Genomic DNA, 25,589 nt, shown 5'->3' on the forward strand with positions numbered 1-25,589 from the left:
CATGGGTTCACAAAGAGTTGCACACAACTGAGCAACTTTCACTTGACTAGTTCCCTTGGCAAAATTCAAGCAGTAAGAAAGCTGGGGAGGCTCCTAAGTGCCATCTTGGCACTGCATTATGGCAAAGACCCTAATTTACTCAGAAACTAGTCTTACATTTCTCTACTTTGATGTGATTTCAACTGATTATGATCCTAAAAGTTACTCTTCCCAATATGTGGAATACTACCCTCTGGACATCACGTTACCTGGTTCTAAACACTAGTGCCAGACATAATAGTACTGTAAATCTTTCTGCTTTTCTCTATTTTTACTCAAATTCATTCCACAATCATTGAAATAAAAAATACTTTATTTGGCTATTACAGTATAGTAAGAGGTATGTGTAATTAAACAAGTTACTACACCAGGAATCTAATCTCTAGGGATGTGGACACAGATGTACCTACCAAGGTAAGGCACCCAAACTGGTGAGCCACGGAAATAAAATGCCAAGGCCCAAAGGCGTAATGGTTAACTAGTAATGTGTCCACATGCTGGAATATCATACAGACATAAAAACGGTATTCAGGTTAAGGATGCCAGAATAAACTGGTATGGCAATGTAGTACCACTATAAAATTTTTAAATGCAGGCTTCCCTGGTGGCTCAGTGGTGAAGAATCCGCCTGCCAGTACAGGAGACACAGGTTTGATCCCTGATCCAGGAAGGTCCTACAGGCCGTGGAGCAGCTGAGCGCACGAACGATCATTGAGCCTGTGCTTTAGAGCCCAGGAGCTGCAACTTCTGAAGCCCACGTGCCCTAAAGACTGCTCAGCAACAAGAAAAGCCACCACAATGATGGCCCATGCTCTCCCCTGTTAGAAAGTCTGCGCAGCAACGAAAGCCTGACACAGCCAAAAAAAAAAAAATTTTTTTTAATGCATATAATAACCCTTTCACCTACTTCTGGGAACCTAGTCAAAAATTTTTCAAGTTGCACAATCAAAGTATAGTCGAAGGTGTGTACTGCATTATTTATAAAACGTGCATCAACTTAGATGTACAAATTGGGTGGGGTTAAGTTAGTCATCTGTTTGATAGATAGCAAAGAAATGGGCTGCCAGAGATGGAGTTCCTTTCAATAATTGCTAATTGAAAAACACTACACAGAATTTCCTGTTAAAGCTCACTTTTAAAGAAGCCTGTACAGATTTTCTTTAAAAATCAAATCCTGTATAATTTTGAACATTCCTGTGAACACTGAGAAATTTGGTATGAAAATATATCACAAAAAAAAACAGAGCTTGATAAATGGCCAATCTGTGTTAATATCAAAGCAGAAAAACGAAACCTGCACAAATCATTCCTGTTACTGGAGTAACAGTTAACATATCACTTTTGACTTCCCAAATGGAGCCAGTGGTGAAGAGCCTGCCCGTCAATGCAGGAGACCTAAGAGATGCAAGTTCAATCCTTGGGTTGGGAAGATCCCCTGGTCGAAGAAATGGCAAACCACCCAGTATTCTTGCCTGGAGAATCCCTATGGACAGAGGAGGCTGGCAGGCTACAGTCCATGGGGTCGCAGAGAGTTGGACAGGACTGAAGCAACTTGAACATGCACACATCACTTTTTAAAAGGTGGCAGGGGTGGGTGGGGGGTACGTATCTTGCTTATAACACAATACAAGTAATGTCACTGTCAAGTAGGTAGGGGTTAATAGCCTGGTGCACGCGTGCTCAGTTGTGTCTTGACTTTGTGACCCGATGGACTAGCTCGCCAGGCTCCTCTGTCCATGGGATTTTCCAGGCAAGAAGCAAGAATAGTATTCTATTCTTGGGTTGCCATTTCCTTCTCCTACAGGCCAAATGGAGACCCCGGCCTGTTTTTGTATATTCCACAAACTTGGAATGCTTTTCACATTTTTCAGTAGTTGGGGAAAAAAATACTCTTACGTAAAAACTAAAGTTTTGTCAGAGCAGAGAACAGCATGCCTATTTGTTTAAAATCGTCTATGGATGTCTTCTCACCACACTGGCAGAGCTGAGTAACTGAGACAGACCCATGGCCTTGAAAGCCCAAAATATTTACTGTTTCAGAATGAAAAAACAGGGATTGCAACCATTTGGTCCTACTCCTTTGGTTACTCACAGTTCTAATACTTCCTGCCAAAACATAAGGAAAACAGCACCAACTTGAAATCTGGTGCAACCAACCTATCACGTTTAAGCTACTTGACATATCTAAGTAAGTCTTCTTGAATAGTCTACTCTTAGAACATAAACCAGAATACTTTGTAAACTTACTAGATTATAATGAAACTTACAGAGCTATTGGAATTTACTAATGACATGCAAATTCATGAAATGCTCCATATTTTTTATGAGATGGTTGGATGGCATCATCGACTCAAAGGACATGAGTCTGAGCAGATTATGGGAGATTGCGAGGGACAGGGATGCCTGGCGTGCCTGGGGTCCATGGAGTCGCAGAGTTAGACATGACTGAGAAACTGAACCAACAATCTAGATCATGAACTATTTATTTCAATAGGAGTCACATGGTGCATGAGTGTGGATCGGGAATATATAAAATGGAAACACGCTAGTTATTCCACAATAGGGAACCTGAGCTATCTGTCAAGTCTCTATTTCTAAAGCTTTTTTGTCTCATACGTAAAAATGATTAGCAGAAAAATGTTAAAGCTCCTTACACCATGAAATAAACTTTTACAAGATCATGGGATTCAGTTGTTGCTCTCTACAAGAGGCAGTAAGCTCTAAATATCCAGGCACTTACCATATGCTTCTCCAACCAATCAGAAACTACAAGTCCACAGAGGCTTGCTTGGTTATTAGCAAGTCAGCATTCATACACTTGAATGCTACAACTGGCACATATCAAATGAGCTAAAGGGTAGCAAAGATGAAATCGCCAGGAGGATAAAGGATCCAGACTCTTCAGGTTGAGTTCTATACTTAACAAGGAAAATTTTAGTCCAACTCCCAGTTTTGCAGCCAATGGGGAACTTGTCCAATTTGTAACATAAAGATGTAGCAAAACCAACTCTTGGAACAAATCCTCCTGATTTCCAACCTCAATGATTAAAAAAATGGAAATTAATGCAGGGGGTGGAAGATATAGTTAGGGAAACAAAGTATCATCAGTCTGGGTGATGGTGTACAGATTTTTATTCTTAATATTCCAAGTTATTACATTCAACATGTTTTGTTTTTGTGATCATTAAGTCATTTAAAAATAACCCCCTAATATAATTTCTTAAACTAAACGCATGCTGCACAGTTAAATGAAATGTTGCCCCCAGTTCCAAAATACATTATTCCAATGAAATTACATTTTTTAAAATAGACTGTTGAATTAGCTGCCCTATAATCATGGCATTTTACCTTTTCCTTTTGGCCAGCTTTTGTAGATAAGGCTGTATTTCTAAACCTTTGCAACTGCAACTAACAAAAAGTTGATGTGGCTAGAGTTAAGTAGCCAATTCCTATTATTCCCATACCATTTAGTTCCATTTAGCTAAGACTGTTAATGTCTTATAGGATTTCCCACCCCATACTCTCCTTTACTAGTGCTAAACCATAGCACCTATGGCTTTTTTAGGTATTGTGTTTATTTTTAAATGCTTCTGAAATTTCGTATTAAAGTATGTTCTTGGTCTACATATCTCAAATCTAAGATCTCATTCGGCAGCTTCTGAGAGGACCAACACTAGCTAGCGTGGAAGTAAATCACAACAAAGGAGACAACAAAATTTAAAAAATCACTTGAAAACCATAAGGCTCCTATCAACCCCTCCAGATTTCAGAAAAGCTTTTGAATGGGCAGAGTTGATGTTCAAGAAGCCATTTATCAATACACTCAGATTCTTTTCGTCTCCCAGGGCTCTGCACAAGCTGGCCCCCTGCCTGGAGGTATTGAATCCAGAACTGCAGTCGCTTCCAAGCGCTTACTTCCCCTCTCCATCCGCGCTGCCACTGCTGTTCATCTGCCCCACCCGCACCCCTCATGAAACGAGGCCCACGAGGGAACATCCTATGCCAGTCCCATTCACCTAATCACCCCGACATGTAATAGTGCATCCGTAAGCTAAGGAGTTACAAAGTCAAAGGCTTACAAGGGAAAAGGATTACAGAGCAGAGCAGGTGGGCTGGGAGGGGATTCTAACCAGCCTGAGAATCACTGAGTAGAAGAATAACAAGCTCATCTTAGGAAGGCTACTACTCAGCTGCTCCCAGCAGGTGCCTTGCATAAGGCAGGTCCCGTCTTCCTGTTGTCAGAACTTCAGATCATTCAAGTTACCCAAATTCTAGCTTCTCACGAGACACTCCCAATTTTTCTAAAATGTCAGCATGAATTCAAAATGTTTTAACCAACCACACCATGTGGGCCAAGGAAAACAGGTCCCAAAGCCAGATGTGGCTGCCAGTTTTAAAACTCTATCTTGGCCTCTCTCAGATCCCCTTAAATTCTAAGAAAGCCCAGCCAACACACTGGCTCTTGTTTCATCCCACTGGTTGGGGGAGCAAGTATTATCAAAACAATGGGGGCTCTTACCAAAATTACAAACGAAAAAACCATGTTGCCGTGAAATTAGGAATTCACGTATTTGTACTTCAGTAACTCAAAAACTCAGTAGACATCAGAGTCCTCCTTTAGATACATTTTTGTGGATGAATAGATTTAAATCTGGAATTTTATACTTATAAATCACTATGTCATACTAGCTATCATTTGAGCAATGCCACCTGCAATAAATAAAACTGATCTCTATTTAACTGATTGAATGTTCACTCATGTTGGCCCCAGAATGAGATTCAGTTCCCTTAGTTGTAAGACAACTTAGAGAGATCAACAATGGTTATAAATGACAACTGCTGTTAAGCTTTTAAATTTACAATATTTGGGTTACGAAAAATTTTACTCTGAATTAAACTAATATTTGTTTCCAAGCAACGCATTTATTGAAGGATACCAGTTACCAGTCAATCAAAAACTTTTGTATGTTGAAAATGTAATTTTAATAGATATTCTTCATCTTACATAGGAGCACAATAAAATACACCACATTCTGAAGAAACTCCAGAAGGTACGAGAGTAAGAGTGGGGAAAACTCAGATGGGCTACAATATCCATTACCTTAAACTGCAAGAGACAAAGGTTCCAACCCACAGGTTAACATTTACATACTTATGACTGACTACATTAATGTCTTAAAATAACAAGACTTAGGAATTAGATATGGAAAGGTGGGAAAGAACAGCTTTGTGGGGGGGAAGAACTCTGTCAATGCAGATAATTGCTGATTATCAAATTAAAGAATAAAAGGAGCTCCCGAAGTAAATATTACAGGGATGACAGTAAGAATCATTAATTGAGGATCTGATGCCCTCTAAGGGAGAAACCTTTCTCATGACGCTTATGGCAAGCTGACTGCTTGAGATCTGCTCAGCAGGTCTGCAAGAAAGACTGATAAATGCCTCAGCAAACCCCAAGTGATTACCAGACTGCTGTTTTCTAATAACAGTGGTCACACACGAAGTTTTGAGACAAGAACTAAGAGCAAGGTCATAACCCAAATGCCAGACACAACTGTGGCACAAGCAGAAGTCCCACACAAAGCCAGTCCCTGGCGTGGCTGTGCTGGGACTCTCCTGAACAGTAATTCTCCAAACACTGTGGCAAGACACCAACGGTCACCTACTAATCAGACAACACACGCACATTTATTTCAAATTTCTAGGAGGTAAAAAAAAATGTCACATACTGATGTTTTAGGCATGCTCAGGGCCAGCTTATAAATACTTCATTCAGTGATATATCTTAACACAAATCTGCATCAGTGAAAAGAAATTGGCAAAATCTACCTCTCACCATTCAATTCGTCAGATGGTGAAGATCAAAACAGAATGTTCCATCAGTTTTAATTTTTAAATACGATTGTCACATTGGGAAAATGAAATAAACACAGTAAAAGAAACTGTACAAAGGCAAAGTAGAATAACAAAAAATATTTTACTAAAACATAAGATTTACAGAAGTTTCCAGACAAGCCATACAAAATGGTCACAAGCTTCTCTTCTTGAAGGGAGGATTTTACACTTGACAGCAAGGTCACAATGTTATTAGTGAGGGCTGTGATGTCTGTTTAATGTTCCCATTTTGGCTCAAACAATCAAGCTTGTCCATCTACAGCGTCTAAATAAAGTTAGACTTGGCTAGAGAGCATATTCTAAAGAACTGGTTAGCTGCTTTTAACCAATGCAATTAGATCACCATAAAAAGGGGGAAAGGAGCCCATAAAATTAAAATAAAACTACCTTCCCCCCCCCACCAAAAAAAAATAATAATAATAAAATAAAGAAAAACACCCACACCCCTGCAGCTAACCCTGACAACTACCTTCATTCACAGTGCTTTATACTTAAACCATGATGGGGGAAATGAATAAAAGCAGAGAGGCGCCACTGCTTTTAAACGTTTCGCAACAATCCAGATGGTACTTCTAGCCTCTGCTCATGCTTTACAACAGTGAATCAGGACAAGACATAGATTTGCTAATGTGCATTTAATCACCAAAGGGTTGAAGATGTCTGGGTTTTTATTCTGTAATGTTTCTAAGACTGTGTCCATTAAATGCAAACAAAAAAGGAAGAAGTCTTGGCAGAATAGGAGAAGTGATGCACACTTGAGGATCGAAGCGATTTAAATATTATTCATGGCATATAGCCTAGTCCATGCTCTAGCTGTGGACAAAAACAAACGTGATTATTACTTTACTTAAGTTCAACATGTTCCTTTCCAAACTCTATACAAAGCAAACAAACAGAATTAAGTTATTTATGAAAACAGCATGCTATAATTTCTTAAATTCATGTCATTTTCTATAATCTAGGTCGGGGCAGAAAGACTGTCTGTACATCTAATTACCGAAACATTACAATGGAATTCAAAAGTTCTACAAAATTCCAAAGGATGAAAAGAGCTGTCTCCTTCGTTTCTCATATGATGCTCCTCATTAATTGTTAAAATTTGTAGCAATAAAAAAAAAAAATTTGTAGCAAGAAACTTATTGCTTTCAAACCCCCTAACTATAAATGGACACATAGTTTAATTTAATCAAACAGATTGCAAAAACAGCTCAAGGAAGTTTAAAGGTCTTCCATTATCTTTACATATAGCTAAATGAATGGCAGGCACTCAGACATTTGTTAAATCATGTAGTTTATACAACAGTCCAAGATCTCCCAACTACTGTTCCTCTTTAAATCAGAGTCATGCAGTGGGCCGTAAGATGGAGTCTGAAAATCTTTTGTTAAGAGGTTATTTACATACTATAAGAGAGATCTGATCTTCTCCTTTTAACAAATCTTTTCTTTTTCTGGTTAAAACTAAGTTATTAAAAAGGTGATATACAGGAATTCCCTGGCAGTTCAGTGGTTAGAACTTGACACTTTCACTGCCATAGCCTGGGTTCGATCTCTGAACTGGGACCTAAGACCCCTCAAGCAGAGCAAGACACAACCCCCCAAAAAAAAAAAAAAAAAAAATGTTGTGGTACAGGTTGTTTTTTAAAGGGGAAGTGGTGTGAAGGAGAATGAATGTTAAATACCTGTTTCTATGGCTTGGGCTTCATTGGTCTTCCACTGCTCCGCTACATCATTTGCTAACGGATCATCTGGATTGGGAGCACTTAACAAAGCCTGGATCGATAGCAGAACTGTGCGGATCTGCAGTGCTGGGGACCACTTATCTACAAAGGCAACAAGAATGACCATGCATGAAAGCAATAGCCCCAGAACTGCTGCATTTCCCTCCCACACTTCTGCGGTCTTCATATAAGGTAAGATTATAATATTCAGATTCTCAAAATGGAATGTTTAAGAGAAAAAAGGAAAAAATCTTAACAGCATATGATGATAAAGATAACACTTACCTTTCAAAATATCTAAACATATTCTTCCCAACTTGTCTACATTAGGATGATAAATTTTGGTCATGAAACGTACTTTAGGGGCTGCCATTGGGTATTCTTCTGGAAGGAATAGTTCAAGTTTAAAAGTCCCTCCCTCAAAGGGGGAATCCTGAGGGCCAGCAATGACCACATGAAAATAACGGGCGTTGCTCTCATCTGGTTCTGCTTTAATGCCAGGAACTGGTTCTGCCAGCAAACGCTGGGTTTCCTGCAACAGAAAAACAACACATTTGTGAAACAAATACCATTTTGCTAAACACCAAAATAAAAATTAGAGACATTTATTTCTTGGAATTGGATATAAAAGAACCTCTCCAATCTCTCAAAGGGTTTCTATTTAGCTTATAAAATGTAAAGTTTAAAGAAAATAACATAAATCATCATAAGCAGCTGAAAGCAACCACCAGCAAATACTGATGACATCATGTACAACTGCAGCCACAAATGTCTACAAATATGTGGAGAATAAAATTAGACTAATGAAACTGATCTTATAGCCAGGGGACAGAGAAGGGAAAAAAAAGAAAATAACAACAGGATTTCTACATAGGTAAGGTAACCTGCTCTATTTAAATTTAACCAAAACCAAGCTGTTTAAAAAGCAAGATTAATCTTTATTAAAGTCATTGAAAATCTCCCCTCTGAAAAATCTACTGGAACAAAGGAAGTACAAGAGCAGAGGCGTTTAAACAGTGCTGGAGATCAGTCTCCAAGCTGATTAGTCTCTAAAATCGAAAAGGCACCAACATCAAATGGACCCTTACTGCTCCCCCAACAATATCATTAGTTCTCTTTTCCATCTTTCTCCCGCTCCTAATTAACTGAACATTCTTCCTCCTGTCCACCTCCAGTATCTCTATCCACATCTTCACTTTTGGCTGACATCTCCGTTTTGTATGACAGGAGCAAACAGAAACCCCTCCTTCGGTTCTCACAGTAGCATCTGCACATCAACCTGCATCTGTGGGCCCAGGTGCTCTGCACCTTTTCTCTTGTTACTAAGGGTGAAGTGACTGTCACTCTGGGCTAAGACCAACCTCTCCTTTGGATTTTATCTCCTCACCTCCCCAAGGACATTGCTCTAGCATGGTCTTCCTCTCTTGAATCACTGTTTCCCCTCTACTGGATTTTCCCCAAACTGTACAAACCTACTGTAATTTCTCGGGGGGAAAAAAAAAAAAAAAAGGAAACAGGGGGAAGGAAATGACCCTGACTTGACTCAACATCCCCACCCCGGCCCCCGCTACTGCCCCATTGCTTTACTCCTCTTTGAAAGTCATCTAAACTTGCATGTCTCCAACCTCCCTCCTCTGCTCTGGTCTTAAACACAACTCTCGAAGCAGGCTTTAGCTGCCAGCTTGCTTGTTGAGGCCATCAATGATTCCCACATGGTTAAATTAAATGGCTAGCATTTAACCTTCATCCTAACTGACTTAGAAGCACCATCTCACCCAGCTGGTTTGTGCTCTCCTCGCAAGGCTTTATCCAGCTTCCTGCAGCCACTCTCTCCTGGCTTTCTTCCTAGATGCATGGTATCAACCTCGTGCCAATTCTACACTATAGAAGGGCACCAGGGCTCTGTCTGAGGTCTTCTACTCTGCCTACACACTTCCACAGTGATCTCATATAGTCTGATGAATTTATATAATCAATCCACTCCATGTATGCGGAAGCCTCCCCAAATACATATTCTGCAGACTTCTCCCTGAATCCTGCTTCTATTCATAACCCTGTGCTCCACAGCTACTCTTGAATCTCTAGTAACCATCCCAAACTTAGCATGACCTTCCCCACCCTTAACCTGCTCCTCTCCTCAGAGCCTTCCTTGAGTCAATCAGAAATCCATCCTTCCAACTGATCAATTCTCCCTTCATACCCCACCCATCCAGTCTGATCAGCAAATCTTGTTGGCTTAAACATCAGAATCTACCCGTGACTGGACACTGCTACCCTTTTGATTCAAGCCACCACCATCTCTTACCCAGCAGGCTGCAACAGCTGACTAACTTATTCTGCCTGCTTCCGACCTTGAGTCCCCCAGTCCCTACCTAGTCTGTATTCCACAGACCTTTTAAAAATCAAGTCCTTATAACCTCCCCCCCCCCCAAAAATGCATTTATTCCACCTACCTCTTAGTCATCTTCAGCCATGCTTCCCAACCCTCACTGCCCTCCTCATCTGCTTTGCTAAAGCAAGATTAGCTGCTTTGTGTTTCTTCAACCTGCCATGCAACTCCTCCCTCAGGGGTTTTGCATTCTTCTTCCCCTAAGTTGAACAGCAAAGCACTTCGGTCTTCTTGCCTTGAGAACCCCATGAACAGAATGAAAAGGCAAAAAGATAGGAGGACACTGAAAGATGAACTCCCCAGGTCAGTAGGTGCCCAATATGGTACTGGAGATCAGTGGAGAAATAACTCCAGAAAGAATGAAGGGATGGAGCCAAGGCAAAAACAACACCCAGTTAAGGATGTGACTGGTAATAGAAGCAAAGTCTGATGCTGTAAAGAGCAATATTGCATAGGAACCTGGAATGTTAGGTCCATGAATCAAGGCAAATTGGAAGTGCTCAAACAGGAGATGGCAAGAGTGAACGTTGACCTTCTAGGAATCAGCAAACAAAAACAGACTGGAATGGGTGAATTTAACTCAGATGACTATTGTATCTACTACTGTGGGCAAGAATCCCTTAGAAGAAATGGAATAGCCCTCATAGTCAACGGAAGAGTCCGAAATGCAGTACTTGCATACAATCTCAAAAACGACAGAGTGATCTCTGTTTCCAAGGCAAACTGTTCAATATCATGGTAATCCAAGTCTACGCCGTGACCAGTAATGCTGAACAAGCTGAAGTTGAACAGTTCTATAAAGACATACAAGACTTCTGAGAACTAACACCCAATAAAGATGTCCCTTTCATTATAGGGGACTGGAATGTAAAAGTAGGAAGTCAAGAAACACCTGGAGTAACAGGCAACTTTGACCTTGGAGTACAGAATGAAGCAGGACAAACGCTAACAGAGTTTTGCCAAGAGAACGCACTGGTCATAGCAAACACCCTCTTCCAACAACATAAGAGAAGACTCTACAAATGAACATCACCAGATGGTCAACAATGAAATCAGATTGATTAAATTCTTTGCAGCCAAAGATAGAGAAGTTCTATACAGTCAGCAAAAACAAGACCAGGAGCTGACTGTTGCTCAGATCATGAACTCCTTATTGCCAAATTCAGACTTAAATTGAAGAAAGTAGGGAAAACCACTAAATCATTCAGATATAACCTAAATCAAATCCTTTATGATTATACAGCAGAAGTTAGAAACAGATTCAAGGGATTAGATCTGACAAGACAGTGCCTGATGAACTATGGACGGAGGTTTGTGACACTGTACGGGAGACAGGGATCAAGACCATCCCCAAGAAAAAGAAATGCAAAAAAGCAAAATGGCTGTCTGAGGAGGCCTTACATATACCTGTGAAACGAAGAGAAGCGAAAAACAAAGGAGAAAAGGAAAGATATACCCATTTGAATGCAGAGTTCCAAAGAATAGCAAGGACAGATAAGAGTCTTCCTCAGTGATCAGTGCAAAGAAATAGAGGAAAACAATAGAATGTGAAAGACTAGAGATCTCTTCAAGAAAATCAGAAATACCAAGGGAACATTTGATGCAAAGATGAGCACAATAAAGGACAGAAATGGTATGGACCTAACAGAAGCAGAAGATATTAAGAAGAGGTGGCAAGAATACACAGAAGAACTATACAAAAAAGATCTTCACGACCCAGATAATCACAATGGTATGATCACTCACCTAGAGCCAGACATCCTGGAATGTGAAGTCAAGTGGGCCTTAGGAAGCATCACTATGAACAAAGCTAGTGGAGGTGATGGAATTCCAGTTGAGCTATTTCAAAACTTAAAAGATGATGCTGCGAAAGTGCTGCACTCAATATACCAGCAAATTTGGAAAACTCAGCAGTGGACACAGGACTGGAAAAGGTCAGTTTTCATTCCAATCCCAAAGAAAGGCAATGCCAAGGAATGCTCAAACTACTGCACAATTGCACTCATCTCACATGCTAGTAAAGTAGTGCTCAAAATTCTCCAAGCCAGGCTTCAACAGTATGTGAACTGTGAACTTCCAGATGTACAAGCTGGATTTAGAAAAAGCAGAGGAACCAGAGATCAATTGCCAACATTCATTGGATCATCCAAAAATCAAGAGAGTTCCAGAAAAACATTTATTTCTGCTTTATTGACTATGCCAAAGACTTTGACTGTGTGGATCACCACAAACTGTGGAAAATTCTGAAAGAGATGGGAATACCAGACCACCTGACCTGCCTCTTGAGAAATGTGTATGCAGGTCAGGAATCAACAGTTAGAAGTGGACATGGAACAACAGGCTGGTTCCAAATCGGGAAAGGACATGTCAAGGCTGTATATTGTCACCCTGCTTATTTAACTTATATGCCGAGGACATCATGAGAAATGCTGGGCTGGATGAAGCACAAGCTGGAATCAAGACTGCAGGGAGAAATATCAATAACCTCAGATATGCAGATGACATCACCTTTATGGTAGAAAGCAAAGAAGAACTAAAAGGCCTCTTGATGAAAGTGAAAGAGGAGAGTAAAAAGTTGGCTTAAAGCTCAACATTCAGAAAACAAAGATGATGGCATCTGGTCCCATCACTTCATGGCAAATAAATGGGGAAACAGTGACCAACTTTATTTTGGGGGCTCCAAAATCACTGCAGATGGTGACTGCAGCCATGGAATCAAAATATGCTTACTCCTTGGAAGAAAAGTTATGACCAACCTTGACAGCATATTAAAAAGCAGAGACATTACTTTGCCAACAAAGGTCTGCCTAGTCAAGGCTATGGTTTTTCCAGTAGTCATGTATGGATGTGACAATTGGACTATAAAGAAAGCTGAGCACCAAAGAATTGATGCTTTTGAACTGCGGTGTTGGAGAAGACTCAAGAATCCCTTGGACTGCAAGGAGATCCAACCAGTCCATTCTAAAGGAAATCAGTCCTGAATATTCATTGGAAATACTGATGTTGAAGCTGAAACTCCAGTACTTTGGCCACCTGATGGGGAGAACTGACTCATTGTAAAAGACTGTGATGCTGGAAAAGATTGAATGTGGGAGGAGAAGGGGACAACAGAGGATGAGATGGTTGGATGGCATCACTGACTCAATGGACATGACTTTCTGTAAACTCCAGGAGTTGATGATGGACAGGGAGGCCTGGTGTGCTGCAGCCCATGGGGTTGAAAAGAGTCGGACACGACTGAGCAACTGAACTGAACTCCCCTAAGTGTCTATGGAGTTCACTCCCTTAGATCCCAAGATCTCCATTCAAATGTGCTTTCTCAGTGAAGCCTCCATAACTGAATCTGCAAACCCCTTTCCACCTTACCCTGCACCCTCCCTCTAGCCCTGCTCCTTCCCATCCCCTACATAGTCTATCTCTAGGGGTCTAAACGTACTGTATCTCACTTAATTTGGTCGTAAAGGGGGATCTGTGTTTGTTTTATTTACTGCTGAATCCTCAGCATTTGGAACAGTGAGCAGTACTACTGATGTTCCATAAACACTTGCTGAATCATCAATCTATTTAATGATACAAAGAACAAGGAATAAACTATCAGAAATTCCATCTTTAACATTAAAGCAGTGTTTATTCAAACCAGGATGCACACAGCACAAGAAAAAGAATCCACTCAGGTGCGAGGAGAAATAATCTATATTTATAAATATTTCATCAGAAAAATGTTAATATTCAATACACAAACTGACAACAGTATGTATAGTTTTATATATTAGCTCACTATTGACCAGGGGATTTTTGCAGAAACTAATGCCTGTGACTGATAATTTTTCTCTTGGCTGGCCAAAAATTAATTATTTCACTAACACTATGCAGGTTATTACATTCAATAGTTACAACTGACACAGCTGAAAAGTCTTATAATTTTCATGAAATTTCTTCAGTCCACTCTTCTATATAAGCAAAGGAGCTCACTCCAGCAATGTGAGTTTCATTTTCATTTTTTGTATCAGAATCAATCACTAAGGTTTTCTTTTCTTTTTGTTGGTCTAACATTCGTACTGTCTTAATCAGAACTATATTCAAAAGAACGATCATCTTCTGAGATGTTAGTATACATGTCACTAGGCTGAAAAGAGAATCATCTGCATAAAATTCACTAGAAGATTCCTTACTCAAAATTTTGTGATACATCTTTTTTGAAAATTTTATGTTTATAATATATACACAAGGTAGGAACAAAAACCTAACAGAATAAAATGTGAATGATGACGACGACCAGAAGTTGTATAATGAACTCTTGATCACGTTTTAGCTCTAACAACTTCCCATGGTAATGTTAATTGTATCACTCTCTAAAAATGTACTGATGGATCTCCAGTCAATTATGCATTAGTAGTACATTTTCAGGGCTTTCCTGGTGGCTCAGTGGTAAAGAATCTGCCTGCCAATGGAAGAGATGCAGATTTCAGTCCCTAGGTTGGGAAGATCCCTTGGAGAAGGGAATGGCTTCAGTAGCCTTGCCTGGAGAATCCCATGGACAGAAGAGCCTCACCAATTACAATCCACAGGGTCACAGAAAGTCAGACACAATTAAGCGACTGAGTGCACAATACATTTTGAACATTTTGAATAAGTATGTGTAGTCAAAAACACTTAGAACACTACAGTATTTAAGCTTCTAGATATGAAAAACAATGAATGAGAATACTATACTGCTTTCACTTAAGGAAAATTATACACCTTACACTACTTCATTCTGCAGCCTGCAACGCAAATGCTAGAAAAGATTTCTCTGTCAGTACAGTTATATACTCAAATAGTCATAAGACACAGGTATAAAATCAAATTCTTTTCCAAAATGTGTTAAACTCATAGCCATTTTGAGTAATGCAATTCAACACTGGCTTGCTTGATTTTAATCATGCCAATGCTAGGGCAAATAAAAAACTGAAATGCTATAAACTACTTTCAGCAAAATATTCTTTAGATTCAAAGTAAAACATGTTTGGAGCATTAAAAATCTCAAGAGGCAATAAAGAAGCCTCCCATCTTAGGAAGTCTTCCAAAACGTAACTAGAACAGGAGTCTGGTCTTCACTTTTAGGAGAAAAAGTAAAGATATTAGAAAGAATATTAGGCGTAAAGGAATGAGAAAAGTGGATGGTAAAATTCCTTGTATTTTGACTCCTCACACCTCCATCCTCCTTTTGTTTTATCCCAATTCTTCATATTTTTAGAAAGTCATCAAGAGAGAAACGGGGGAAAAAAAGCTGGGGTCCAAGAGTCCCAAAACACCACTCCCTGGTTACACAAAATAGTGGCAGCTCTATTCAAAGCTATAAAAAGCTGCCAGAAAAGCCTCCAAGATCACATCCCAAAATAGGTTCAAATCACTCCGTATAATCATCACAGGCAGATGGAGCATTCACTTCCTCATCTTCAGTTCACCCTCAAAATCAGATACTCTTTCTTAAGAACATACATATTAAATGTATCATGTGACCTGATCATGTATCAGATTTAATTGGAACACATTCTAGAATAAGCTCTTGGGTATGCAAAACTTTTTTAAATAGTTTTTATGTGTTCTCAAGTTCTAATGGATTTTGATATAATGAATACACATGCATAATTATTTGACTACACAGCACTGATTTCCCAAACCCACAGCATAAATTACAGAAGGAAAAAAAGAATAAAACCCAAACCAATGGAACAACTCTCCCCCACAGAAATTGTCAATTTTTTTCCCTAAAAAGGCAAAAACTGGGTAGGAGCTAAGATCCTTCCTGCTACTACTCACACACAGTGAACTTGAAACACACCCTAAGTTTTTCACTATCCTGTGGTAGAAAGACAGCGAAGTATTCTTCAAGTCTTAGAAATAACAGGTTCAAATTATTATTGCCTCACTTAACTACATTTCTGAAGAAGAAATTTACACTGCTCTGAGCTTCAGCTTCCTCAGCTATATAGTTAACATTACCTCTCATGTAGAACTGCTATGAGATAACATTGTAAAAGGACTTAACAAATGAAGTCACATAAGAAGGCCAGTCCACACATAAGCAACTCAAAAATAATATAGGGTAAGAACAAAGCACAGAAACAAGTCTCAAGATTTATTAAATAACAGTATTCATTTTTAAAGAAAACAGAGTAACTTTTAGTTGCATTTTGGGATCCTATCTATTTAAAAGCAATCCTGGGACTGAATCTCAAGTAGAACTCAAGTCAGGCCACGCAAAATAGAAAGTAATGTAGACTATGTTTAGAAAACTGGTTACTAAAAAATAGAAAGGGAAGTACATAAAAGCAGAATATGAATTTAAGTGGCAACAAGATTAGTCTCAAGGACAATATCTCATTTTACTGAAGGCATACAGCAGTTCATGCTACAAATACTTTCAAAAGAATTAAATAACATCAAATTGATCTGATTATCAATAGCTGTATTGGGACTCAAACAGCTAATCCCAGAATGACACCACTGTAAATAATAACACTAAACTCCATTAATTAGGACTCCTCCTGTTTTTAGATTCAATGATAATATGTGTACACTTCCCTGGTGGCTCAGCTGGTAAAGAATCTGTCTGCAATGCGGGAGACCTGGGTTCAATACCTGGATTGGGAAGATTCCCTGGAGAAGGTAATAAGTTACCCACTCCAGTATTCTGGCCTGGAGAATTCCATGGACAGAGGAGTCTGGCAGGCTACAGTCCATGGGGTTGCAGAGTTGGACACAACCGAGTGACTCTCACTTCACTATGAAATAGTATAAGGTTTCACACGTTCTATGGCAATGAATTATGTACGGTAAAATTTTAGATAACAGTATTTTTAGAAAGACTGGTAATCTGTGTGTGTGAAAAGTTGCCCCATCTATTAATTATTCATATATACACCTCCTAATGGCTCAGATGGTAAAGAATCTGTCTGCAGTGTGAGAGATTTGAGGTTCAATCCCCGGGTCGGGAAGATCCCCTGGAGAAGGGAATGGCTACCTACTCCAGTATTCTTGCCTGGAGAACCCAATGGACAAAAGAGCCCGGCAGGCTACAGCCCATGGGGTTTGCAAAGAGTCCGACACAACTGAGAGACTAACACACTTTTCATATAAACCCCCAACATGTTATACATATAGCAATTAGATTTTTCCCCATTTAGAATATTCTCTGAAACACAAAACTGCAATTGTGAATTTTTTAACTCATCTAAGATCTAGTATACTAAATAACTCATCAATTTCTTATCATAAGTCATACAATGAGAAATGCCTCAACGATGCCTACTCTGTCTACTGCAACGTGTCACTGTATCTTTAAATGACTCTAAAATATTAACAGGGAATTCTTTTGGGAGATTATCAATAAAGCAAAGATCAATTTTTCATTATAAACACAACTGTAAATTACTTGAGGGCATCTGCAAGTTCAACCTTGACATTTAAGCAGGCATTTAAAAAACATAACCAACGTTTTTTGAGTATTATGCCCCTAACATCTCATCCATGAGCTCTCTGATTTTTACCACATGATTTTGCTTATTAACATAATAAATTTTAGAAACACATATGCCTCATTATAGAAGTGACCATATATATTCTAGCTGCCTTAGGAACAAAACCAAAGTTGTGCTCAACTTCCTCATTGTATTACTTCCTTACAAATCATAACGCCGGGTGGAGGGACCTCACGATAAAAACGGGTCAGTGAATGCCTTTCTGCACAGCAGTGCTGTTGGCAAGAACTATAACGTGAGCCACACGGGTAATTATAAATTTTCTAGTAGCCACATTAAAGAGTAATGTGGTAAAAAGAAAAAGATAAAATTAATTTTAATGTTTTATTTAACCCAATATGTTCAAAATAGCATTTCAACATATAACCCATATAAAACTTACTGACATAGTTTATAGTCTTTTTTCATACTTAGTCTTCAAAATCCAGTGTGTGATTTATACTTACAGCACATTTCAATTTGAACTAGCCACCTTTCAACTACAATCTGCACATGAAGCTAGTCGCTACCATATAGGACAGTGAAACAGAAGACAACCCTGTTATATAATAATTGTACTTACAGGTCATAAAGAATAACTTACTTTATTTCATATAATAAGTAAAATTTGGTAGAGAAACTTTAAAGCATCCCTGGTGTGTGCTCAGTCGATCAGTTGCGTCCGACTCTTTATAACCTCATGCACTGCCCGCCAGACTCCTCTGTCCGTAGGGATTCTCCAGGCAAGAACCTAACCCTAACCCTCCTCCAGGGCATCTTCCCAACACAGGGATCAAACCCAGGTCTCCCACATTGCAGGTGGATTCTTTACTGTCTGAGCCACTGGGGAAGCCCTATTTTCCCCTCAGAAAATTCTTCACAAACAAGCAATGTCAGGGTAATTCCTCGGTGCTGCAGTGGATAACACTGGGTGCTTTTTACTCCAAAGGGTAGAGGTTCAATCCCTGGTCAAGGAACTAGGATCCCACAAGCCAGAGGGTACAGACCAAAAAAAAAAAAAAAGAGTAAAGTCAGAACATCTGAATCACTAGAGACAGGAATGTGTGTTACTGTTTGTTACAGTCATAAAACTGTATTTGAAAATGATGACTTATAGCAATTAAAAAAACACTGCATGGAGAAAAATTGATTCAAACAAGGCAAATTCATGATGAAACAGGTTAATTAGTGAGAAATAATTTTAATTTTTATGGCTCACACTACCCCCTAGTGGATATAATACATAACCTACTTTCAATTCCTTTTCCTTGGTAAATGAAAAATCTGACAATCATAAAAATTAATCATGTTATCTTAACTCACCATTTTTTAAAAAACGGCTTATTCTAAATTTAGATGAGAATGATGATTCTCAAGGCACACCCTCCGCTTCCTCCTTTTTCTCCCTTTTTCTACTCCCACATACTTATTTTTAGGTGGTACATTCAGAAAAGGAAAAATGGAGGTAACTGTTCCAAAGGCTCTGGATATTAAGGACTAAATCTTAGATTTTAGACCAAGATATCACACTTGGTTGAAAGACTTTATTTCCCATCAGACTGCTAAGTAACTGTTAGGAAAGTACTTCTACATTCTACTTGGAGTAATACCCAAGAGAAAGGATGGGATGGGATGAGTTGCACAAGAAATCTGTTTTAATTTTTCTCCTCTACCCAAGACCAGATCGATACTTTGGTGTTAAGCTCAGTGAAAAGGAATGGAGACTTAGGAGCCAAAGAAAGACTTTTCAAAGGCTAAGTATATCTGATCAACTTATTCCTCAGGTCTGAATTAGCCTGGAAGCATCTCCCCTGCACTCCCAGTTTCCTGTGCATTAATTACCTCCACTCCTCTTATTATAACTGGCACAATAATTTGGTTGACTTGTTGCACCCTACACTATTTTAGGGCTTCCCTTGTAGCTCAGTCGGTAAAGAATCTGCCTGCAGTGCAGGAGACCTGGGTTCAATCCCTAGGTTGGGAAGATCCCCCGGAGAAGGAAATGGCAACCCACTCCAGTATCCTTGCCTGGAAAATCTCATGGACAGAGGAGCCTGGTGGGCTGCAGTCCATGGGGTCGCAAAGAGTCGGACACGACTAAGCGACTAACACTTAAGACTATTTTAAGATGGGCATTCCAGCTAGCAAATGGTAGTTTTAAGTGCTAAATACAGGTTTCTTCCAGGAATAAAAGCAAGCACACTCAGGTTCCACACAGAGCTGATGAGAAGGATTACCATACCTGCTGTGTTAGTAACTTCCACCCCAGGAACGGCATGTACGATTTATTCAAATCACTGACAGCGGACAAAAATCTAAAAACTCTTACTACCCAACAAGGAAAACTGTTAGGCTGAATTCCTTGATTTCCGTCTCTACTATCCCCCAGTTCTCTTGCCCCACGAAACACATGAGGATACGCTGCAGTCTACTTCTTATACTCCCCCATCAAGAGTCAGTAAATTCCATAAGGTCAGGGGCTCTATGCAATTATCAAGCAAAGTTCCCTGATTCACAGATAATATAAAAGTTCGAGTAATAAAAACAAACTAGGTCAAATACTGATGCTTGAAATGTATCATTAACTCATTTAATCCCCAGACCCATTCTACACATGAGGAAAATGATAAACTAAGAGTGACCACTCACAGGGACTTCCCTGGTGGTCCAGTGGCTAAAAGACTCTGAGCTCCTAAAGTGGGGGTCCTGGGGTTCAATCTCTGCTCAGATCATGCAGATCTGAGATCTCTGTTCAGATCAAATCTGTTCGATCATGCACACAGCAACAAAGATTTCCCTCTCTGCAACTAAGACCTGGAACAGTCAAAATAAAATTAAAAAAGAAAAAGAGTGACCATTACAGTGTAACAACAGTAAAGCTCAAATGTTTGCCAGGACAACAAAATAGCACAGAAGTTAAGGAAAGGCTTCATAGTCATGTAGAAGTGCTTCATGAAAAAGGTAAATTAAACCATGTCACCTTTATTTTTCCTTTGGGACTGTCAACTGAAAAAGTATATAGTCTTATTAAAATAAATAAGGTAGAAAAAATCTGTGATATCTGATTTAAAAATTGGCATATATAATTTTGGCTTCCCTGATAGCTCAGTTGATAAAGAATCTGCCTACAATGCAGGAGACCCCGGTTCAATTCCTAGGCTGGGAAAATCCGCTGGAGAAGAGATAGGCTACCTACTCCAGTATTCCTGGGCTTTCCTGGTGACTCAGCTGGTAAAGAATCCGCCTGCAATGTGGGAGACTGAGTTCAATCCCTGGGCTGGAAAGATCCACTGGAGAAGGGAAAGGCATACATAATTTTGACCTCAAACTATGTGTTATATGGTAATCCATTTTCTCTCTCATATTGCACAAATCACTGTGCTCTGAAATGTTCTTGTGACTCTGAAATACAAACTTACTAGCAAATATATTAATTCCTTATTTTGCTCATAGTAATGCTGTATGAACTGACTCTGAGTAAGAGAGTCCATTGCCCCCCTCTCACTCCAGGAATTTATTTCAACGTGAGTATAAAGCATACACTGTTCTTGACTTAAAATTTCATAAAGTATACATAAAAGTCAGTCTTTTAAAGATGCATTTTAGAATGGGAATGCCAAGGTCTTGGAGTAGGGACAGGTTTGAGTTAGAGACACTATATGAACAACAGGACTACATCAGGGCATGTTTTTTCTTGGCTATTTCTAAAGACACTTTAGATGTTTTCTGGAAACTTTACATCTCCATCTTTTTTTTCCATTCGTTTTTTCCATAAGATTTGTAAATATTGACATCACAGTTAAAGACAGTATCAACTACTCCTTCATATAACACTCATGAAATTCTTGGTGGTAAAAATGTCCTTTGAATACCCAACACTGTAATTAGACATGAGTAGACTCATAGAGAAGGCAATGGCAGCCCACCCCAGTACTCTTGCCTGGAAAATCCCATGGACGGAGGAGGTTGGTAGGCTGCAGACCACGGGGTAGCTAAGAGTCGGACACGACTGAGCGACTTCACTTTCACTTTTCACTTTCTTGCACTGGAGAAGGAAATGGCAACCCACTCCAGTGTTCTTGCCTGGAGAATCCCAGGGACGGGGGAGCCTGGTGGGCTGCCGTCTATGGGGTCGCACAGAGTTGGACACGACTGAAGTGACTTAGCAGCAGTAGCAGCAGCAGACTCATAGAAGCTATTTCTCCATTTCTCCTGATTTCTTATTTGATGGATACTGTAAAACTTCATGGCCTGAACTGACTGTAGTACAAAAAATTAAAATAAGCCTTTAATGATTTGAGTAACGTAACTGTCTTAATGAATTCTGCCTTCGGAATGGTATCTTAGAACTCTGAATGAAGGGAGGACTGAATAACAGTAAAACTTCCATCACTGGAATTGCTATTGTACCAAGGTACTTAAGGCACTGTTAAAAAACTTATTAAAAAAAAAAACCTTGCATATTTAAGATTCTATGAGGCAACGTGTAAGTGTGTCTTCTGAATTTATCCTGAACGGAAATAGGGAAGATTTTTGAATGCCTGGTTCCTGTATAGTGAACACTATTTATGAGTGATGCTACACCAGCAAAAACCAGTGAACTTGTAACATTCTAAAAAATTTAGCTAAGTTAAAAATTATCTAGACTATGGGTTTCTTTCTTCAAGCTTTAACTCATTGTTTGAAGTTGGAAATTCATTTTAAGGCCCGTATGTGTAAGTTTACCCATTTATCTATAAATTAGTCCACTACTGAGCAATGGTAAAAATTCCCCATTTGTTCATACCTTCCCCTCCTCCTCCTCAGTGCAATGCTCAGATTGAGAGCTTGAGAAGAATACTTAAAAATTTGAAGTAACTGTAATATAAAAATAAAAAATTAACTATGGTCACACATAGGACTGCCTGGCACCATAAGGCAAAAGGAGATTCATGAAGACATTCGTCAATCGTTTACCTGACTGCTAGAACATCCATATATTTGAAGATTACACTCCCCAACCTTCACATCCCTCAACAGAAGCTTTAGTGTTATTTCCTAACTCTCTTGCAACCCAGCATGTGAGACCTAGGCTCATTCAAAACCTGTGCTTCAGAAACTAAGATATGAAATAAAGATTGGCTCAGAGGTTAAAGCGTCTGCCTGCAATGCGGGAGACCCGGGTTCAATCCCTGGGTCAGGAAGATCCCCTGGAGAAGGAAATGGCAACCCACTCCAGTATTCTTGCCTGGAGAATCTCATGGACAGAGGAGCCTGGTGGGCTACAGTCCACGGTGTCGCAGAGACTCAGAGACTTCACTTTCACTTTCTTTCTGGAACAAACAGCAGGACTTACCCAAAGACAGCCAAGTGTAGCATCGGCAATCGCACTGCAGTGGGTGACGCATGCAGTGTCTGCAGGGAAGTCAGTGCTGTGATTCTGAGCCGTGTTCCTAGCTGCCTCTCTCTCTGGCACTCCTGAAGACTGTCAGATATATCCTAACTCCGTATATACTGATGTGAATTAAAACAGCCAAAGCTGGCTTCCGCCGCTTGCTAAAAATAAAGTCTAAATTAGAAAAGAAAGTGAAGGGTAAGAGCTAATGGTCTGGGGGGAATGAAGAGGTTAAGCAGCAGCTAATAACTCTGATTAAACAGGGTCAGAGAAGGAGAGCACTGAAGCTGGCTAATCTCTTTATCAAAGAACTTCTACCAAGTTTAAGAGCCTTTAAAAAAGAGGGAGTTAAAAAGAAAAAAAAAAAGAGGGAGCTAGCTTTACATTAGAGAGCTAACTTCAACTAGGTAGCCTGGAGTACCTATTAGGGAAAAAAACTTTAAAGCTAAGAATCTGAATTTAATTCCAGTTCTAATTGTATACAACCATACAAATTCATTTACCTCCTCCACCTATTAAAATGTAGTCCCTTAGACATTTCAAAGTTTCTCTCTAGCACTAAACTTGGCTGAACATTCTATTATTGGGATGGGTTAAATCTTACTGCTGTATACGTCCTTCTACTGAAAAGTCCCCTTCTGTAATCCTCTCTAACCTGTAATCACTGTTCAATACTCAATATTTCATCTTTCTTGTTGAGAAAAGGGATATTATGCATATAGTATATCCCCAGCATCTATGCCAATGCTTAAATATCTAAATAAGGAAGAAATCTGTTGCTTATGGTACCTGCTTTCCCCCCATGATTATTTCACCTGCTCATTAAAAGAAAAAAGAAAGAAATCTACTTAAAATTGCCATACTCCTAATAACCAAAATCTCGTTAATATTCCAGCACATATTTGTTCCGATAAAGACAAAAGTCCTCAGAAACAGTTTACTACGTTTACACTTTTTCATTTATTATGTCATTGCATGGTGCTTTCCTGGTTGCTTTATAGATAATCAATATTCTTTGCAATCCAAAAGACATAAACAGGTACTTCTCCTGGCTGGCCTACCAGCTAGCAGCTACACCTCCTCAACTACTATGGATCATCTAATTCAATCCTTTTCCTTGATTACTAGTTACTTCAGGTTTCAAACATGACAATCACAGGAAAATTTAAGTGCTAAAAGCTTGAGGACTCCACTAATAGGAAAGGCCTCTGTTGATATTAACAGACAAGAAGACAGATGGAGGCAGAGGAGCTGAAATTTTCAGTGAGGCCAACAAAAACAAGTTACAGTTGCTGTAGACTTGCCCTCTCAATCCAACTGTCTTACTGACACAGTTTTGTCTGAAATCCAAACCACCAGAAAGGAAAAATTAAGTTTTTTTCACACTGTGCATGCAACTGTATGATAAATGAGGAAACAATCAGATATTAAGAGCTCTGCCTCCTCTGAATAAGCATCCTTTAACAAGTTGTGCCACACTGCACAACTCCAACAACATGCCAGTCAGTCTGCATGAGAGGCGCCCCATGAAGTTTTGCAAAATCCTAAATACTTTGGGTTAAAGAATAAAACTTCAGTTTAGCATCTGTAAAAATAGTTTAGTACTAATGCATGCAAAATTAACTTCTTCTCTCTCTATATATATAATACTAATAAAATCAAAATATATGATTATTCCAAACATCTCATTTTCCTACTGTTGACAAATGAACATTTGCTCTACTTTAAAAATCTATGCCCCACTTCAGAGAGCTATGTTTAATATCATCTATTTTGTTGACCATGAAATGACAATCATAGCTTTCCCACACAAAAGATGTTCATTCTTTTTAGACTTACAGAGAGGCAATATCTTTGCAAAATCAGAAAACAGTAATCCGCAATATTAAATAAGGCTCAGAATTACATTAGGCTCTGTTTTCTGCACTCTAACCCTCCCCACCACCCTAGACCAAGACTAGTATATTTAAGCAGATAAAGAAGCAGAGAGATCAGGTGAAGATGTCCAAGCTAGTATCTGGCAGGGCTAGAGATCAAGCTCAGAGAGCCTGGCCCCAGATTCTATACTCCTACCATACGTCTCCACATAGACAAAATCCTTTTGCTCCTGAGAATTAGGAAGTAGATCTAAGCCATAAAACATTATTCTGCCCACAAAGCAGCATTCCTACCATTTTGAAAGTCAATTGTCACGTAACAGGTAAGTGACTAAATGCTACTTAATACTGCTGCAAAGCAGGGGTGCGCCTCCTACAGAAGGGCATCCCTTACATGCTTTGCCACCCTACTGTCAGTCTCCAAACTACACCAGTTCCTACAGGTCAAGGCCAAGATCTAAGGTTTACAGGCTTCCCAGGCAAAGCTAGTGATAAAGAACCTGCCTGCCAATGCAGGAGACACAGGAGACGCATGTTCAATCCCTACGTCGCTAAGGTTCCCTGGAGGAGGGCATGGCAACCTACTCCAGTATCCCTGCATGTGCGGCGGTCCACAGGGTCACGAAAAGTCGGACGTGACTGAAGCGACAGAGCACGCACGCACCAAGGTGGAGCGCCAAGGCTGAGCACCACAGCGCCTCACATTCCAAATGAATGAGCAGATCTGACTTTCAAAAATGGTAGGCTCGAGGCTTTAACGAGCCAGACAGTGGCTGCACAAGGCTGAAATACACA

At 39.6% G+C, this 25,589-nt stretch overlaps 1 protein-coding gene across 1 annotated transcript in view; it reads right to left on the reverse strand.

Annotated features, from left to right (window-relative positions):
• Window positions 1-4,998: 4,998 nt before the first annotated feature.
• UBE2N (ubiquitin conjugating enzyme E2 N) overlaps window positions 4,999-25,589 on the reverse strand; it is a 41,059-nt gene continuing 20,468 nt past the window's right edge. Inside the window, exons 2-4 of the mRNA XM_065934205.1 lie at window positions 7,938-8,184; window positions 7,614-7,754; window positions 4,999-6,747 (exon numbers count right to left, since the gene is read on the reverse strand). Of these exons, the coding sequence (XP_065790277.1) occupies window positions 6,707-6,747; window positions 7,614-7,754; window positions 7,938-8,184 (429 nt within the window). The 3' untranslated portion in view covers window positions 4,999-6,706. The remainder of the gene's footprint in view (window positions 6,748-7,613; window positions 7,755-7,937; window positions 8,185-25,589) is intronic.

This window comes from Muntiacus reevesi, chromosome 4, assembly GCF_963930625.1.
Source record: "Muntiacus reevesi chromosome 4, mMunRee1.1, whole genome shotgun sequence".
NCBI classification, from domain to species: Eukaryota; Metazoa; Chordata; class Mammalia; order Artiodactyla; family Cervidae; genus Muntiacus; species Muntiacus reevesi.